The following is an 18,733-nucleotide window of genomic DNA, read 5'->3' on the forward strand; positions in this document are numbered from 1 at the left end:
CTGTGGAACTCCTGCAGAGGGGTGCTGATGGCCCAGACAGGCAATAGGTGGAGAGTGAACATATTTGAGAACGATTTTGCATGTATTTAAGATCCAAAGATGGGATCTGTATCATCTTTATTCCCAGTTGCTTCCAACTTTTGTGCAAATTTCCCTGCTGATTTGAATCCATGCATTAGGGATGTGCCACACCTTCTGCCCCTTCTCTGCATCATCTGTCAACTTCCTAGTCACTTCTCTTAATTCACTGAAAACTTTAACCTACGACTAGGAGTCTTCCTCTACTCCGAGTCCTGCCATTTCCAAGGAGATATTAATGTCCTTATGGCAACTCGTCTAAAAACCTGTTGTCCCAGTTCCTTGATCTTCTCACCTCTGATGACACTCTTCCCCACCTCCACTTTAGCCAACAAGCTGGTCATTATCAAAATTTACATCACTGCTACAATGATCGCTTCAAACATTCTGTTTTCTGTCTACAACCTTCTGTTCCAGATGTGATTCTCAAGCACCCCCAGTTTACCTAGTCTTCAATCGCATTGGAACTGCCAACACACTGGCACCTTTCTTTTGTCAACAGCCCATTCTTATGTTTGATAGCATTTTAAAAGTGGTAGCCTAGAGCCCATGTTTTATTATTTCAATCGTCCACTAACCAATATCTTAAATGTCTTTGCCTTTTGACCTTTCTATCACATCTGCCTGGAAAAACTTCAGCCCTGAATGAATCCAGTTATCATCCTTCTGAATTTCTCAGTACCAAGGCAGGAGAAAAATTACAAAACAGCAGAAATTGGTATCTCTGTATATTCATGGCCACCAACCTCAACCGGGTGAACTTCAAAACTTTAAAGATACGGGCTTCCCTCGTGGCACAGTGGTTGAGAGTCTGCCGGTGCAGGGGATGTGGGTTCATGTCCCGGTCCGGGAAGATCCCACATGCCGGGGAGCAGGCTGGGCCCGTGAGCCATGGCCACTGAGCCTGCGCGTCCGGAGCCTGTGCTCCGCAACGGGATAGGCCCCAGCAGTGAGAGGCCCGTGTACCACAAAAAACAAAACAAAACAAAAAAACATATATATATATCTTAGGAATTGTTCCAATTCAAGGCATAATGAGCTGCTTCATTCTTTTTTATGACTCTATAGTAGTCTGTTGTAAGGAAGTAGTATAACTTATTTAATCTCTTATTTTTTGATATTTAGGATACTCACAATCTTTTAAAATTTAAGTTATAGACAATACAACAGTGAATATTCTTGTACACACATAATTGTGTTCGAGTGTGTGTATGAAAGTCTATCTTAGACTTTCAAATTCCTAGAAGCGGAATCACTGGGTTAAATGAAATGTGCATTTCTAATTTTGTAAGATATTGACAGTTTTCCCTCTATAGAGTTTGTACCATTTTACATTTCCACTAGCAATGTATAAGAGTGCCTATTTCTCATATATTTACCAAAACAGAAAACTTTTGAAACATTATGAACTTTGCCAATCCACATCGAGAATTCTTATCCAAGGTCCACAGGCCTCAAGAAATTTATTCCAGAGACTTCCCAGGCAGTCCAGTGGTTAGGACTCTGTGCTTCCACTGCAGGGGGCACGGGTTGGATACCTGGTAGGGGAACTAAGATCCTGCATGTCTCGCGGCCAAAAAAAAGAAAGAAAGAAAAGAAAAGAAATTGATTCCAATTTTTGCCTTCCACTCAAAGTCCCAACTTCAAATGTCAGTCAGTGAGACCAGCAGCTCACCTACATGAGAATCCCCACTCCAACTATGCACGCTTTTACCCCTGGTACATTCAGTCCCCTGATCCAATCAACTTTTCAACATAAGCCTCCCTTCAACTTCTCCAGCCTGGACTGCATGGCTCAGTGCTATGAATTCTCCCTTGCCCCATCTCTCCATCATACCTGCCTGGCAAAAATCCATCCTTAGTTAAATACAACTCCTGCCTACCCTGCACCTGCAAAAGGAGCTGAACATATCTGGAGAAAAACTCACAATCACTCTGTCTTGTCTGAGTCAAGTCCGTAACCACAAGCCTCAGTGGGCTCTTGGCAACCCCCAAATCATGACATTTCTGGGTCTGTTCACTTTCCCATCCCACTGCTTCATACCTTTTTATCCCTTTCAGACGTCCTCCCATGTCTTTTCACTCCCACTTTCTGCTGTTCATCTTGCTTAATATTTCACCAAAAAAAGTTGAAGCAGAAAAGAACTTCATCATCGTTCCATGATTAAATCTATCAGCCTACCGAAACAGATAACGCTTATGCTCTGCCTTTCCTCCCTTTTATATTCTATGAAGTGCCCTTGCTCCTGTCCAAGGCTAACCTTGTCCCTGTGGGAGATTGGAGATTCCCTTCTCTGGGATATAAAGGGACACTGATCTCGTAATTACTTCTTTCTTTTTTATTGAAAGCTCTTTTAATCACGCAGTTATCCTGTATCTACCTTTCCACTCCCATCTCTCAATACACACCCAATTCGCCGGCCTCTTGGAATCACTTGCAATGCCTTGCAGCCTCTCCCAGGCTTCTGTGCTCATGCTTGCCCCTCTCCTTGGTGTGCCCCTCACCTTGCACATTTACCTTACTCCACATGAAATCTTCCACGTCCACTTTCTCTTCACTCCTATTCTATCGCTTTCGTACAGGCTCCTTCTCCCCTATTTTATTCTTTCTCCCTCAATGTTTCTTACAAAAATGCAAATGGAGGGGGGATGTTGATTTTCTGGTTACTTCCTATGACCTTTCCTTCAAACCAAATCCCTTGGTTTGAGTCCCAGCCACTTTTCATGCACCTGTCGCTAATTTTTCCTTTCTGTAGGAGACTGCATCGTGTGTGTGAGGATGTGCTCTGGGGCTTCCAGGAGAGGGGTGGTGGGTGATCACTCCTGGTGGGAGACCGCAGCATATATAGGGATATCAAGGTTTATACCAGAAAGCCGGTAACGCTCTACTCAACACTCCCCATTTTCCCAAATCCAGGCCTACCCTCAGCCTCTAGGACCGCGCGAGTCCCAGCGGATCCCGGGGCGTGGCTTCGCTTTGAAGGCCGCTGATCTAGATTGGCTCCGAGGGCCGGTCCTGGCCAATCAGGACTGGGGGCGTTGTCTCGAAGGCGGGGCTTCTCCTCGCCTACCCCCCTCCCTCCTCTCGCCTCCCACGCGGTGGGTTCCAGGAGCTACCTCCCTGTGGACGCGACCCCTCGAGCTCCCGCAGAAGTCTCTGGGCCCGGGGGGGGCCTGGCGGGACATGGCCTTGGCCACTGTGGCAGCAACAAGACTGGGCCTCGGCCGGGCCCCTCCGCTCCTCCTCCGGCGCGGCTACCAGACAGAGAGGGGTGTCTACGGCTACCCGCCGAGGAAGCCCGAGAGCCGGGAGCCCCAGGGCGGCCTGGCGCGCCCCCCAGGTCAGGGATTGGGCCCGGGCGGTGGGCGTGGGGCCTGGGGAGGCAGGGGGCCTTCCTGCCTGGCCTGGGGTGGGGTGCTTTTGATAGTTGGGGCTTCTAGGGGCCTCAGTGTGCGAGTAGGAGGGTGGGGAGGAACGTGAGGCGAGGGAGCAGAGGCGGACAGGCGTGCATACAGTCAGGGTCGGGGTCACAGAATGGTTTTGTGAGCTCTTGTCTTTTCCATTCCTTGGTCGTAAAACGTATAAGAACTTAGCTCTTTGCGGAGTCGGGGCTGCAGGAAAAGAAAAGTTCTAAGATATCCCAGCTCCTGGAGATCACCCAAGGATACATTTCCAGGTCCGTCTCCAAAGCTGGTGTGAGCCGGGATGTGTGGGGATCGCGACTGTGGCAGGGTGAAGAGGGCAGTTAGTAGATGGTCTTGGACCACAGCATGGTATTTATTATCCATTTGTCTCCTCTGTGTAGCCTCTTTAATTTCAGAGTTTAGAACTCTTTGCTGAATTTAGAAACGTGTTACTCAGGTTTTAATGTATTACGAGACACGAGTATCAGTTTTTGGAAGCTCTGTTGCATCCTCATATGCTAGAGACTAATTTTGAGCATTTGGTTTATGCTCCAAAGTTATTGTATCTTTATTCATCTTCACAGAATAGAAGATGAACACAGATCGATTATTAGAGGAAGGTCATTTGGCATCTTTGATCCAGTTACTAGATTAACAATTAGGAGCCCCTTCATCGTCTAAGCACCTGACCTTTGAGCAGTACATCACACACTGGAACCTCAATATTTTGCTTTTGATCCCAGGGAACATTTAGAATAAAACTGATTCTCCTTCTTGAGTCTAGCGGGTTTCTTTAGGGACAGGATTTTGGCCAGCTAGATTGCTAATCCCTTGAGAGTAAGACTATAGGTATCTTATTTCACTTGGCAAATTGAATGCCCAGAATTTTACATGCCAACTGTCCTCAAACTGAAGTGCGCATTCAGATCACTCTGCGTCATGTTAAAATGCTAGCTTCCAGGCCAGCCTCCCTCTCCCCTCCCCCAAACCCCACCCTAGTTCTCATTCAGTGGCCTGAGATGAGGTTCAGGAATTTGTATTTTTATGTCACTCTAAGTGATTCTCTAGCAGGATGTCCGTGGCCACCGTGGCCAAACACTGTTATAGTCATAAGGGATGTATGTGTAAGATGTATTTGACAATCTCTTCTTCAATTAAGAACTTACTAGTGTGTGCTCAGTGTGCAATTATTGTGATCTTATTTGAGGTTTTCCCTCACTGCTGGGTCTCTGTTTGATTCCTATTAACAGCCTGGCAGTCGAGAATTAATCTTTGCTGGGAAAAGTCTGGGCTGGTGGTTCTCAATGGCAAGACTGTATCCAAATCATCCAGGGAGCTTTGGGCTGGTGTGGTTTGAAAAAATATCTCTGGAGTTGATTTTATCTGTATATAATCTTCTCTCTTCCCTCATCACCAACTTGTGCCTCCCCACCCCTCCTAGCAATGAACTTGCTGTATTGTGGGATCCTTGGTGAACTTTGAAAGTTCAGTATTGAGTTAGAACTGCAGGCTAAGGGTACAATATTGTGTTGTACTGAGAGGATAGAGTAAAATCAATACTGAGAAATAGTTGTTTGTTGCAGTTATGGGATCTGACTTAAGGAATTTTTTTCCTTATATCTTTTTTTAATACTCTGAATAAAACTTAAAGGCAAGTGGGCCGTTTTGTAACTTTCTCCAAAATTATCATTCCATGTAGGTCTGTGACAGTTCTTTCTGTTTAAGAACTTATCACATCATTTTGTAAAAACTCTTTTTATAGATACTACTCCTACTAGGCTGTGTGGGAGAATGGGGAAGGAGATTACATATAGCTCACGTCCAAAGAGCTTGGTCACACTTCTATACATACCTGCAAGGGAGACTGGAAACCATAGTCTTTACTCAGGGTGGCTACCTTCCAATTAAAAATTATTTTGAGAGAGAAGAGGAAAATAGATGTTGGAAAACAATTAGTAATTACCACGCTCGGCCCCTTTGGCCATTCAAATATCCTAAGCTTTTCTTCCCACACATAGAATGTACTCACCTCCTCCCTCCTCCATTAAATTCCTTAATTCAGCTCAAAGTCCATTTTCTCTGGAGAATGTGCAGTCCTCTCCAGCAGGTGTGGCTGTGGCTCCTTGGAGTCTGGAATTTTATGAACTGCCATCCATCCTGAATATATACACATTCGATGTACAAAGGAAACTCCCATCCACAAAAGGAAAGAATGAGGAATTTATAGCAGCCACTGATTCAGACCAGTTATCAAGTCCTGTTGGGTAGGAATGATAAAGCCCCTTTATGTGGCTTAGTGGTAAATTCACTAGATTATCTGGCCCCTCAACTCTGCCCCTGTCCCTTCCCCTGGTCTTGCCTTATGGGTTCTTCTTCTTTTTTTTAAAATTTGCCCATTTTAAGGATGTAGTTTTTTTGTTTGTTTTTTTTTAGATGTTGGGGGTAGGAGTTTATTTATTTATATTTTGGCTGTGTTGGGTCTTCGTTTCTGTGCAAGGGCTTTCTCTAGTTGCGGCAAGTGGGGACCACTCCTCATCGCGGTGCGCGGGCCTCCCACCATCACGGCCCCTCCCGTCGCGGAGCACAGGCTCCAGACGCGCAGGCTCAGCAGTTGTGGCTCACGGGCCCAGCCACTCCACGGCATGTGGGATCCTCCCAGACCAGGGCCCGAACCCGTTTCCCCTGCATTAGCAGGCAGACTCTCAACCACTGCGCCACCAGGGAAGCCCATGGGTTCTTCTTTAACCTGTATCTTCTGAGGGCATTGGGGAGTGTGCCCTCCTTGGGGGCTGCACACCTTTCATGGTCCACTTTATTTTGATAAAGTTAGGAGCCTGAGAGTTACTTTAGGTCGTCATCAATTACAGATTTTTTTTTTCTGGCCAGAGTTGGGATTTCCTTGGCAGTTCAGTTTTTTATTTTATTTATTTTTATTTCTTAAATTAGTTTTTATTGGAGTGTAGTTGATTTACAATGTTGTGTTACTTTCTGCTGTACAGCAAAGTGAATCAGTTATACATATACATATATCCACTCTTTTTTAGATTCTTTTCCCATATAGGTCACTACAGAGTATTGAGTAGAGTTCCCTGTGCTATACAGCAGGTTCTTATTAGTTATCTATTTTATATATAGTAGTGTATATATGTCAATCCCAATCTCCCAATTTATCCTCCCCTGCCCCATTTCCCCCTTGGTAACCCTAGGTTTGTTTTCTACATCTGTGACTCTATTTCTGTTTTGTAAGTAACCTCATTTGTACCATTTTTTGAGATTTGGAGTTGGGATTTCTTTGGCAGTTCAGGTTTTTAAAAAATTTATTTATTTATTTTTGGTTGCATTGGGTCTTCATTGCTGCACGCGGACTTTCTCTAGTTGTGGTGAGCGGGCGCTACCCTTCGTTGTGGTACGTGGTCTTCTCATTGCGATGGCTTCTCTTGTTGTGGAGCATGGGCTCTAGGTGCACGGGCTTCAGTAGTTGTGGCTCACGGGCTCTAGAGCGCAGGCTCAGTAGTTGTGGCGCACGGGCTTAGTTGCTCCACGGCATGTGGGATCTTCCTGGACCAGGGCTCGAACCAGTGTCCCCTGCATTGGCAGGCGGATTCTTAACTAACTGCGCCACCAGGGAAACCCGGCAGTTCAGTTTCTTAAATAAAATTCCTAGGACTGCAGTCTTTTTGCTTTTTGCTTTTTGGCTTTTTGCTTCTAGTCATTCCATGAGCAAGTTGCCCACAGTCAAAGAGCTCATCCGGGCCTAGTTTTTAAGCCTGCAAACCCTGGTCTTTTATTTACTGCTTCTACCCACTCGACCCCCTAAATTTAATGGTGTTTATTTTGAGACCATCTCAACTAATATGCTGTAGTGGGAAGGCAAAACCCTTTGTGTGATATTGAAGGCTCAGCTGGCTTTCATCATCTAACAGATAATGCTTACTAGAAGGTACTTAAAAAGGGGTTTCATCTTTTCTCCTATATCCGGCCAAGACAGCCTCTTCAGAACTACCTTAACTAATTGCTTCTACTCTTCCAACCTTGGCTGGGTCTGCCCTCTAGGTACTGAGGCCACAGATGGAGAAAACCTCCCAGTAGTGGAGTGAATTTCCCTCCATCTCTTCTTAATGATGAACTATCTCCTCCTTGACCTCACCTTTCTTCTGGGGCTTTCCTGAAGATGACAAGAAACGATGAACACAGACTACCGAGCTACAGGCTCCATGGGCATGCAGCCTGCCTTTCAAGATATCGCAAGTGACAGTTTTACCAAATGTCAGATAACATAACACTGCTTCAGCTTTCTAGTCTGAAATACCTGGGTCCTCGGTACCCACCACCTGACTGCAAAGCCAGTGTCATATACATTTTAGGTTCTGTTATGGCAGCAACCCACCTCTGGTAGCAAATTCAATATTGGATAGGATGTGTTCAGGGGCTGTGCCAGAGACCTGGAATAACAGTGGGTTGAATAAAGTAAGTAGAAGTCTGAGCTGGTATGACAGCTCTGCTCTGCAAAGCTGTAGGGGTTCAAGTTTCTTCTATGTTGTTTCTTTGCCACCCTGTGGGTGTTGCTTTCAACTCTGGTCAAGGATAGTTCACCACTATAGCCACATACTGGCCAGCAAGAGGGAGGAAAAGGGGGAGGGGAAGAGAACACCATCTCTTTAAGGGTAAGACCCAGAAGTTGAAACATCACTTCTACTATCCTCTCATTGGCCAGAACATAGTCATATGGCCACCCTGGCTGCAGGGAAGGCTGGAAAGGGTATCCTGATTCTGGGTGGTCATATACTCAACTATCTGTTACCATAAAAGAGAAGGGAAAATGGATGTTGGGAGTTATAATAGTCTCTGCTACAGATGTACTTTAAAAATCTGGGGCAAGCAACTTTTCCACCTTGTACTTCCTGTCACATTTTGAGCACTCTATTTCTCAAAGCCTTGCTTTCTTCATATTTTCACTAACTAGGATCCTAGTCTAGGTGTTTAATTCTGGCCTGCTACCAAAAAAAAAAAAGTTGAATTCAAGGGTTCTTAACCTGGGCCCATGGACCCCTATGAGAAGGTTTCAGGGGGTCTGTGTACTTTGCACAACTCTGTGTGTGTGTCTGTTTGTAGGCCGAGGGCCCGTAGCTTTCATCACATTCTCAAAGAGATCCATGACTTCAAAGAGGTAAAACTGCTAGCCTAGCTGGTATTATAATTTATAGCCTAGTTCCCTTCCAGCTTAGTCCAGTCTTTCTAAAACGTTGGTTTAACTGAGTCACTTTCTTACTCAGGTCTCCAAAGGCTCTACTTTGCCTCTCAAAATAAAATGCAGGTTCTTTAGGTTGCTACTCAATGCCCTTCATGTTTCTTGACCTGTTCTAATTCTTTCTTACCTCTTTCCACATAAATTCCCCCACTTTCCAAATCTCTTCTTCACTTTGTGCCTTTCCACTTCTTACTCTCTACAGTCCAGCTCCATTCCCAAGTTCTCCGTGACATCTTTCCAGACAACTCCAGGCTATCCTAATCTGAATTCCCTTAACTCTCAGTATGGGGCCCAACCCCTTGGACTGTATTAAACTTTTTCTAATTGTGTGCAGTTTTGTGCGGGAATCATCTTCTCATTTACATTGTAAGATCCTGCCTAGTAAAGACCTTGTCTTATATTCCTTTCAGCTCTGCACTTAACTAAATACTTATTAAATGATTGATTCCTACTAAGAAGTGGAAATAGGGTTCTGTATATGCAATTTCTTTGTGACATTTAATACATTTGAATTTTGCACGTACAACCGTAACACCAAGAACTAAGAAACACTTTATATATAGGGTAATATACTGTATTACCATGTTCTAGAAGAAGGAATAACTTTTTTTTGCTGATGAAGACAATTAAGATTCATTGGGTTTTTCCTTAAATTCTGTTTAACTTGTGCTTATGGTCTGTTCTATTAATTATAGGAGGCTGATGAGGCCAAGGACACAGTTTAATTGGCTTTAGTCTTTCTTTTTTTCGGCCTTGCTGTGCAGCATGCAGGATCTTAGTTCCCCGACCAAGGATCAAACCCATGCCCGCTGCATTGGGAGGTGTCCCCTGCATTGGGAGCACAGAGTCTGAAGCACTGGACTGCCAGCTAAGTCCCAGCTTTAGTCTTTTTCATAATGCCTACCAGTTGTCCTAAAAGGTACCATCTTTGTTGAGAGGAATGACTGAGTTAGTGGGATGGATCATGTACATTAACTTTTGGTACTGGCAAAATGAATCAAAGGACAAACCCTACTGAAAATGGACACAAGGCATCCTCCCACATCCAAGGTGACACAGAGAAATGGGAGGAGGTATGGTCAAAGTTATGGTGCCTCCCTCCTCCTCTTTGACCTTCATCAGCCTTCTTTCTTAATATGTTTATCTTGGCCAAATATCAATGCCTGCATAGGATGACTACTTCATTTACTAAGATTTTCACTGTAGTAAGGCTTTGGAGAGATATTGGATTTGCTTGTAGTAACCTTTTTGGGTGGCAGCGGTTTCACTAGTTAAAATTTGACCTGTGATGAGTGTCCTTTGTAGCTGGCTATTAGTAAAACAGCTTGTACTTTAACCTCTGTATACCTCAACTTCCAAGTAAACTTGAATTTATTTATCAACAATCCTAATTTAAAATGGAGGTGGGTTTCCATATACATTTTAGAAGTATTTGTTCTAGTTCTGTGAAAAAAGCCATTGGTATTTTGATAGGAATTGCACTGAATCTGTAGATTGTCTTGGGAAGTATGGTCATTTTAACAATATTAATTCTTCCAGTCCAAGGCCATGGTATATCTTTCCATCTGTTTGTGTCATCTTCCATTTCTTTCATCAGTGTCTTATACTTTTCCGAGTATATGTCTTTTACCTCCTTAGGTAGATTTATTCCTAGGTATTTTATTCTTTTTGGTATGACACTAAATGGGGTTGTTTCCTTAATTGCTCTTTCTGATAGTCGTTGTTAGTATATAGAAGGGCAACAGCTTAGGACCAGTGATTCATAGGCATAAATTTCATTATGAAGGATTTGGGTTATTAAAAAATGGCAGAATTTAGAGACCATTAGGAGATGGGAGCTGTAAGATTCCAAACAGCGTTTAGTGGTTACTGATCTTGGAGATCAGCTTTAGTAGTTGAAGTGAGGTTGCAGGTATGTTGCATATTAGAAATAATAGGAGCCTTGGGAATTCCCTGGCAGTCCAGTTGTTAGGACTCGGCACTTTCACTGCTGGGCCCTGGGTTTTGTCCCGGGTTGGGGAACTAAGATCTCACAAGCAGCGTGACGCGGACCAAAAAAAAAAAAGAAGAGAAAAGAAATAATAGGAGCCTTTACTGGAGGTATAGGAAAAACAGTTGTGGAAAATCTTATTGCATTAGAGATTTTCAAAAATATTTAGATGATTTTTTAAATGTTTCAATGACTTCTAGTTATCTCATCCTGTTTGCTGTAGGCCCTGGACTTTCCTTTTCACTTTTTGTTATGGTATAGTGGGTAAAACACTGGATTAAAATCAAGCACACCTGAGTACAAATAGTTCAAATTCCAGCTTCTTCATTACCAGTGTCACCTTCTGCAAGTCACTTAACGTGTTTGGGCCTCAGTTAACTCTTCTGCAGATAAGGGTGCCTATTTCAGGGCTGTTACAGGATTAGATAAAATGACGTATCTGAAAAATGTAACACAATGTGTAGCACAAGTTAGTACTCAATAAATGGTCACTATCATTTATTATCCATCTGTGACTGTTGCTTACCTATTTCAGCAATGATTTAAGAAAGGAATCTCAAAAAAAAAGGAAAGGACCAGAACAAGGTTTCTATTTAAAGTTTGGTTTTTTGCAAGAAAGAACTACCTGGCAAAATAAATTTAGCTTATAAAGATATCATGTTTGAGATGGGAAGAGAAGATAGGATGTAAAATGAACTCAGCTGCACAGCCTAGGTATGAGTTTGTTGTACAGAATTCATAATAATAGTATTCTGGTACCAAGTCTTGCCTTTTGATATGGTTATCTATGAAGTTCCTAAGTTGAAGCTGGTGGCAGCTGTCTCATTTCTTTTTTTCTATAAATTTCTGTTGTTTATTTATTTATTTATGTATTTGGCTGCATTGGGTCTTCATTGTTGTGCGCGGGCTTTCTCTAGTTGCGGTGTGTGGGCTTCTCATTGCAGTGGTTTCTCTTGTTGCGGAGCACGGGCTCTAGGGCGTGCGGGCTTCAGTAGCTGTGGTGTGCGGGCTCAGTAGTTGTGGCTCGTGGGCTCTAGAGCGCAGGCGCAGTAATTGGGGAGCACAGGCTTAGTTGTTCCTCAGCATGTGGGATCTTCCAGGACCAGGGATCGAACCCGTGTCCCCTGCATTGGCAGGCGGATTCTTAACCACTGTGCCACCAGGGAAGTTCCCGTCTCATTTTAATAGGGCCTAAGAGGGGACTTCCCTGGCGGTCCAGTAGTTAAGACTCCACGCTTCCATTGAAAGGGACGTGGTTTCGATCCCTGGTCAGGGAACTAAGATCCCACATGCCGCAAGGTGTGGCCAAAAAAAAAAAAAAAATAGGGCCTATGGGACTCCAATTATGGAGTTCTCTTTCTTGGAGTCTTCAGTATTTTTATAGATAGACAATGTTCCCGCTTGCTCTAAGCATATGCTGACTTGAATGCAAAGAGACTGTGGATTGGATCTAGATATTTTGGGGGGAGGCTGTTTATGACCAGATGATGAAAGAGAACTGTATTGACTTCCAGTTGAAGTACTAAGTTTAGTTTAGGTTATCTGTCAGTGTACTTTATGTTGGTTAATATGAACACATTTCTTTCTGAAAATAAAATGCTATTCAACACTATCCAGTGCCCCCACTGTGTTTGCTTACAGCAGAGAATAAAGTGAAGTAGATATCCCTATCATAATGTTATTTATTTGTTTGTTTGTTTTGGGTGCACGGCACGTGGGATCTTGTTCCCTGACCAGGGATTGAACCCGCACCCCCTGCATTGTAAGCACAGAGTCTTAACCACTGGACCGCCAGGGAAGTCCCTCATAATGTTTTTTTACTCTTGTTTTAGCTAAGGTTCTTTTGGTCACAAGCAGCAGAAACCAACTCTGGCTATCTTAAGCAAAGAGGGGACTTTATTTGAAGGGTACAAGGGTATCTTCTAGAGCTGAAAAACGTTTCAAGTAATCAAGAAGGGAGTGAACCAAAGCTAACTCTGGGAATATTGGCAGAGGCTGTGTGTGGCCCGATAAGGCACAGCTGTTAAGGTACTTAGCTCCTGTGTCACCCGTAATGTGTGTTGGGGGTTCACAAGACCACCCCACATTTAGAGATTCTCCAGAAGGGACTCATGGCACTCAGTCTATAGTTGTACTCATGGCTAAGGTTTATGGCAGTGATGTGATAAGGACACACAGCTGGACCATAATGGAAAAGGCACAGGAAGAGTCTGGAGTACCTTTGTGCAGGCTTCCTTCTGCGTTCTCCCATGAGGCATCACACGGAATGCACTCCTTTTCAAGAAACACAGCAACATGTGTGCAATGTTCCTGCGCAGGGAATCCTATTAGAGTCTCAGCACCCAGGGTTTGGTTTTCTTTTTTTTTTTTAACATCTTTATTGGGGTATAACTGCTTTACAATGGTGTGTTAGTTTCTGCTTTATAACAAAGTGAATCAGTTATACATATACATATGTTCCCATATCTCTTCCCTCTTGCGTCTCCCTCCCTCCCACCCTCCCTATCCCACCCCTCCAGGCGGTCACAAAGCACCGAGCTGATATCCCTGCAGGGTTTTTATTGGGAGAGGTTCGTATAAGCACTCTCTGCATGTGCCAAAATCCCAGACTCCCAGAAGGAAAGCAGGTGTTCAGCCTAAACTACCTTGTTCTCCCAAACAGTCGAGGCACAGTGGATCACCCTTACCAATTAGGGACAGGTGAGGCCATTCCTGAAATTCAAATTCCCAGGCAGCAACCAAGAGCATAAACCTTGCAAGCAGGCTTTTCTAAGGATAGCAGTCTCACGCTCAGTCTTCTCATATCTCTTCATTCCAAGTCTCAAATTCTGGGAAGATGGAATCTGACCCACCTTGACTCAGGTGTCTTTGGAATCCATTGACTCTTTGGGAGGCAAAGTGGAGCAATAGAGACATGGCCCTGGAACCCGCCCTCTGGGATGGGAGGGTACAGTTCTCAGAAGAGAAGGACCCAAAGTGATCAGGAGGGGTCCACTGCAGCCCTCATATGGCATGTTTGAGGGCTCTGGAAACCTTTGATCGGGAGGGTTCTGTGATGCCATTACAATACAGTGAATTTCAGGACTTCATTCATTCAAGTAATAACAAATATCTCTTGAGCATCTACTATGTGCCATTCTCCTGAGCCAGAAGCACGCCTCCAGTATTTTCCATTTTATTTGGAAGAAGAGCGTATATATCTGCTACTGTGGTTTGCCCTATTCTCTCTGGCTTCTTAGGAATTTAAACATCCAATTAAATTCCTCTGAACTTTCACAGATATCGTGAGCACTGAGTCATTTGGTCAGTATTATGCCTCAGGTGAAGGGATTCATTTTTCTCTTACAGTAATCCTTTGATTTATACAGTAACAGGGAGTTTTTTTGTGAAGAAGATATGTATTCTATTGCTGTGATCCAATAATCCATTTAAATCTTTTAATTTCATTATTTGCTACCAAAGTAATCCAGCTGAAGCAATTTTATCCAATGCATTTGACACTGAAACTTGGTCAGTTAATTTAACAAAAAATCATTAAATCAAGGATTATCATAATGAAATGAGAGACGCTTTACGTATTTTAACTCAAGTATGTTTATTTTTGGTTTTGTATATGCAAATCTTTAAAGTGAAGAGCACTTATGAAAGCAATCTGAGTGCGGAATCTCCTAGATTTTTATAATGTCTCCCCTAATGTTTACTTTTCTCCATAGCAACAGCCTTAAGAACAAATATAATTTACTCTTACAAGCATATAGTCAACTGGTGAGGGCAGTGGAGAGAATCTGATCATCAGAAGCTTTCAGGGTGTATTTAAGTCAGTTAAATGGATACAATTTAAAGAGCTCTGGGAATTTCCTGGAGGTCCAGAGATTAGGACTCGGTGCTTTCACTGCCTTGGGCCTGGGTTTGATTCCTGGTCGGGGAACTAAGATCCCATAAGCCTCATGGTGTGGCCAAAATAAATAAATAAATAAAGAGCTCTACTGGACATGTTCATTACAGAAAACTTAGAAACTATGGTAAGCAAGAAAAATTTTTTTTTTTTTTTTTTGGCTGCGTTGGGTCTGCATTGCTGTGCGTGGGCTTTCTCTCTAGCTGCGGCGAGCCGGGGCTACTCTTTGTTGTGGTGCACGGGTTTCTCCTTGTGGTGGCTTCTCTTGCTGCGGAGTATGGGCTCTAGGCTCAAGGGCTTCAGTAGTTGTGGCTCAAGGGCTCTAGAGCACAGGCTCAGTAGTTGTGGCGCACAGGCTTAGTTGCTCCACGGCATGTGGGATCTTCCCGGACCAGGGCTCGAACCCATGTCCCCTGCATTGGCAGGCGGATTCTTAACCACTGCGCCACCAGGGAAGTCCCCAAATTAAGAATTTTGTTTGTTTGTTGTTGTTTTTTTTGCGGTATGCGGGCCTCTCACTGCTGTGGGATCCTCCTGGACCGGGGCACGAACCCGTGTCCCCTGTATCGGCAGGCAGACTCTCAACCACTGCGCCACCAGGGAAGCCCCAAAATTAGGAATTTTGACATAGGATCATCACTAAGTTTTTGGTCTATTTCCTTTATACATGTGGAATATATACATGCAAGTGCATGAAGTATATAGATACTAATATGCTAGATATACTATATAATGAAATATATATTATACACCAATTTTAACAAAAATCAGGCTTATGCTATATATAGTGTCTTTTAGTCTTTTTCCATCTAAACAAACTGATGCTTTTCCAGTAAGCATTCTCCTACAGCATTATCTTGTGATGACTTTCGGCCAGTGGGGATTAGTTATCAACACTGTGGCCTGTCCCTAAGAGGACTGGGGGTTTGTAGGGAGTTAGAGGACTAACTACAGGGGAATGTCAGTGAGGAATGAGGAGTCATTGACTCCACCTTCAGTACTGGAGGGACGTGTGTGTGGGTGATGCGTAACTTCACCTTCCACTGGTGTCCTCAGGGGAAAGCAGATTCCCGTGACAACAGGAGTATAAGCAATTGTTTAGGGAAGAGGTGAAGAAGGTAGGGAGACCTGTTAAGCATGGAACAGAATTCCAGAGGTCATAATGGAAGGATCTGGGAGACAGAGAAGGAAGAGATATGGGACTGGGTCTGGTGGAAGATACCAGAGCAGTGAAATGAGGGTCTGAGAGAAAACAGATGGTCAGGATGGATGGAGGATGTGCCCCAAGGTGGGAGGGGAATAGTCCTCTCTCTCTGGCTCTTTCAGAATAGTAGGTGCCACATGTTTTTCGGGGTGAGCAGCATCCTTTTGTGCCAACTCCCCCGTCAGTGTTCTAGAGTATCATTAAAAACTGGCTTTTCAGTTAGCAATTTCAGTTAGAAATTGAAGCAGTGATCCCTGAGCTGATGTGGTTCACTAAAGAGAATGTTTTCAAAAGAGGGCTAGTAGAAGACTTCCCTGGTGGTCCAGCGGTTAAGACTCCATGCTTCCAATGCAGGGTGCGTAGGTTCAATCCCTGGTCAGGGAACTAAGATCCCACGTGCTGCGTGGCATGGCCAAAAGTTTAAAAAAATAAAAATAAAGCATTAAAAAAAAGAGGGCTAGTAGATTGTGGTGAGAATGGTGATGATAACCCTATATATTTACCACTGGACTTACCCCACTAAGGACGTAATTTTGCAGATGATATTGGAAGTCATGGATGAGATCACCTAGAGAGAAAGTAGATTGAGAAGAAGACCCTGGGCAGACCTGGGGAGAACCAATATTTTAGAGGTGGACAAAGAGGAGGATCCCCTAACCCACTTCTCGCCCAGCAAAAGTGATTGAGGTTGAGTAGCCAGCGAGTTAGGAGGAAACCCAGGATCTTGCAATGCCAGAGAGCCCAGGGAAGCAACTGTTTTTAAAGAGGAGTGGCCAACAGGGACAATGCTTTAGACAGATATATCTGTCTGTATTTTAGCCAGAAATATGAAGGTATCCTACTTCATAACCAGAATAGAGACTATAGCAAAATTATATATGGCTCCTCCAGCTTGAAATCAGTTCATTTACTGGGATTGTTTGATGAGTTTATTAGACATAGTGTGGATCCTCTTAACTGCCGGATTTGTGCCAACAGATCCTACATATTCGTATGAATATTGAATGCATGTTCAACACACCTCAGTTCTTTCCTCTAAGCCTGTGACAAGAGATACACTGCAGAACCCTGAATACAAACCCCAGCACATAAACATGTAGCTCTGAAATCATTGTGTGGCAACACATGTTCATAAAATGGTCAGTAAGTATTTCAAAATACGCTAACAATTTTCTTTGGGTTCTGAAAATAAAAATGCAAATTTTTGTAATGTTCAGAAAATGTGTGCCCTTCATAGTGGATTTGCTCATCTTCAGAGATTTGTGCTTGATTTGTATAAGACCACTTTGATGAACTGAAGGTTAATCGATTGTGGGCTTGAAGGATTTTCTTCCAAATTTTAGAAGGGCTTTCCTGTGGGAAAGGGAAGAAAAGCAGCTTCTGGCTCAATATAAAATCATCTAAGATAGAATTGGATTCATTGAAAGATAATGATTCCCCCTTGAGTAGAGACTGGGGAGTTACTCATTTAAGGCTGTACAAACGGGCTTTAAAAATTTTTTTCATTATGTGAGTAACAAAATAATTTCTAAGGTCTTTTCCTACTGTACGATTTCATGAGTGTATGTACCTGGAGTCTTTAAGAAATAAGGAAGGCTGGGACTTCCCTGGTAGTGCAGTGGTTAAGAATCCGCCTGCCAATATAGGGGACACGGGTTCTAGCCCTGGTCCGGGAAGTTCCCGCATGCCGCAGAGCAACTAAGCCCGTGCGCCACAACTACTGAGCCTGCGCTTTAGAACCTGTGAGCCACAACTACTGAGCCCACCTGCCACAACTACTGAAGCCCGCGCACCTAGAGCCCATGCTCCGCAACAAGAGAAGCCACTGCAATGAGAAGCCCGCGCACCCCAACGAAGAGTAGCCCCCACTCGCCGCAACTAGAGAAAGCCCGCGCACAGCAACGCAGACCCAACACAACCAAAAGTAAAATAAATAAATTTATAAAAAAAAGAAATAAAATAAGGAAGGAAATGTAACATTGATTTTGTAGTTCAAATTGTCTGTATTTCTAATGTACGATATAAAAAATCTCAAATAATAATTAAGAGGACTATAATTATCCATAATCTCAGCATTTTAACAGTTATTTTCAATTTGGGGTGTTTCCTTTTAATATCTATCCTCATGCATAATTAGTTTCACAAATGTGCACTTATAGTTCTGTTTCCTTTCTGTATTTTTCAGTGACTTTCGCTCTCAGGAGATAAATTTAAGGAAATAAGTGTGTTTTCCTGGAGTCTGTTAGTCTTTAATCCTGAAAACCACTGGCAGCTGTGGTGGGTAGGAGCCGTGTGTTTAAAACTGTCCAAGGCCACAGAGGCTTCTTTGAAAAACTGATTTTGCAGCTTGTGGGCATTTCCTAAACTATATTGTTCTGTTGTTTTTTCCCCCTGAATTAGTGGATCATGGCCTTGCCAGGTTGGTGACGGTGTATTGTGAGCATGGCCATAAAGCTGCCAAAATCAACCCCCTCTTCACTGGCCAAGCCCTGCAGGAGAACGTGCCTGAAATCCAAGCCCTCGTGCAGACGCTGCAGGGACCCTTTAATACCGCAGGTAAAGCCCATCAACAATGGACTATCCACGTGACAGTTAACTGCCAGTGAGGTGGGGCTCCTTTCTCTGTTCTTGAAGGACCCACATGCCCGCTGGAGCTGAGGCTTCCACGGGTGTGAGGAGACAGTGAGGGGCACATTCGAACACTGTCTGGGAGGGGCAGTATTGGGGTTCTAGAAGGGTCTTCTGATAGGGCCCATTTCTTCTCTATTCAAATCGTATGTACAATGGCCAGAGGGTACATGAAAAGGTGCTCGGCATCACTAAGCATCAGGGAAATGCAAATCAAAACCACAGTGAGGGGCTTCCCTGGTGGCGCAGTGGTTGAGAGTCTGCCTGCCGATGCAGGGGACGCGG

General features: G+C 43.8%; 1 protein-coding gene across 1 annotated transcript in view; it reads left to right on the plus strand.

The window, feature by feature from the left end:
• The first annotated feature begins 3,193 nt into the window (after window positions 1-3,193).
• DHTKD1 (dehydrogenase E1 and transketolase domain containing 1) overlaps window positions 3,194-18,733 on the plus strand; it is a 54,325-nt gene continuing 38,785 nt past the window's right edge. Inside the window, exons 1-2 of the mRNA XM_060160318.1 lie at window positions 3,194-3,419; window positions 18,221-18,376. Of these exons, the coding sequence (XP_060016301.1) occupies window positions 3,263-3,419; window positions 18,221-18,376 (313 nt within the window). The 5' untranslated portion in view covers window positions 3,194-3,262. The remainder of the gene's footprint in view (window positions 3,420-18,220; window positions 18,377-18,733) is intronic.

This window comes from Lagenorhynchus albirostris, chromosome 1 (genome assembly GCF_949774975.1).
Source record: "Lagenorhynchus albirostris chromosome 1, mLagAlb1.1, whole genome shotgun sequence".
NCBI lineage: Eukaryota > Metazoa > Chordata > Mammalia > Artiodactyla > Delphinidae > Lagenorhynchus > Lagenorhynchus albirostris.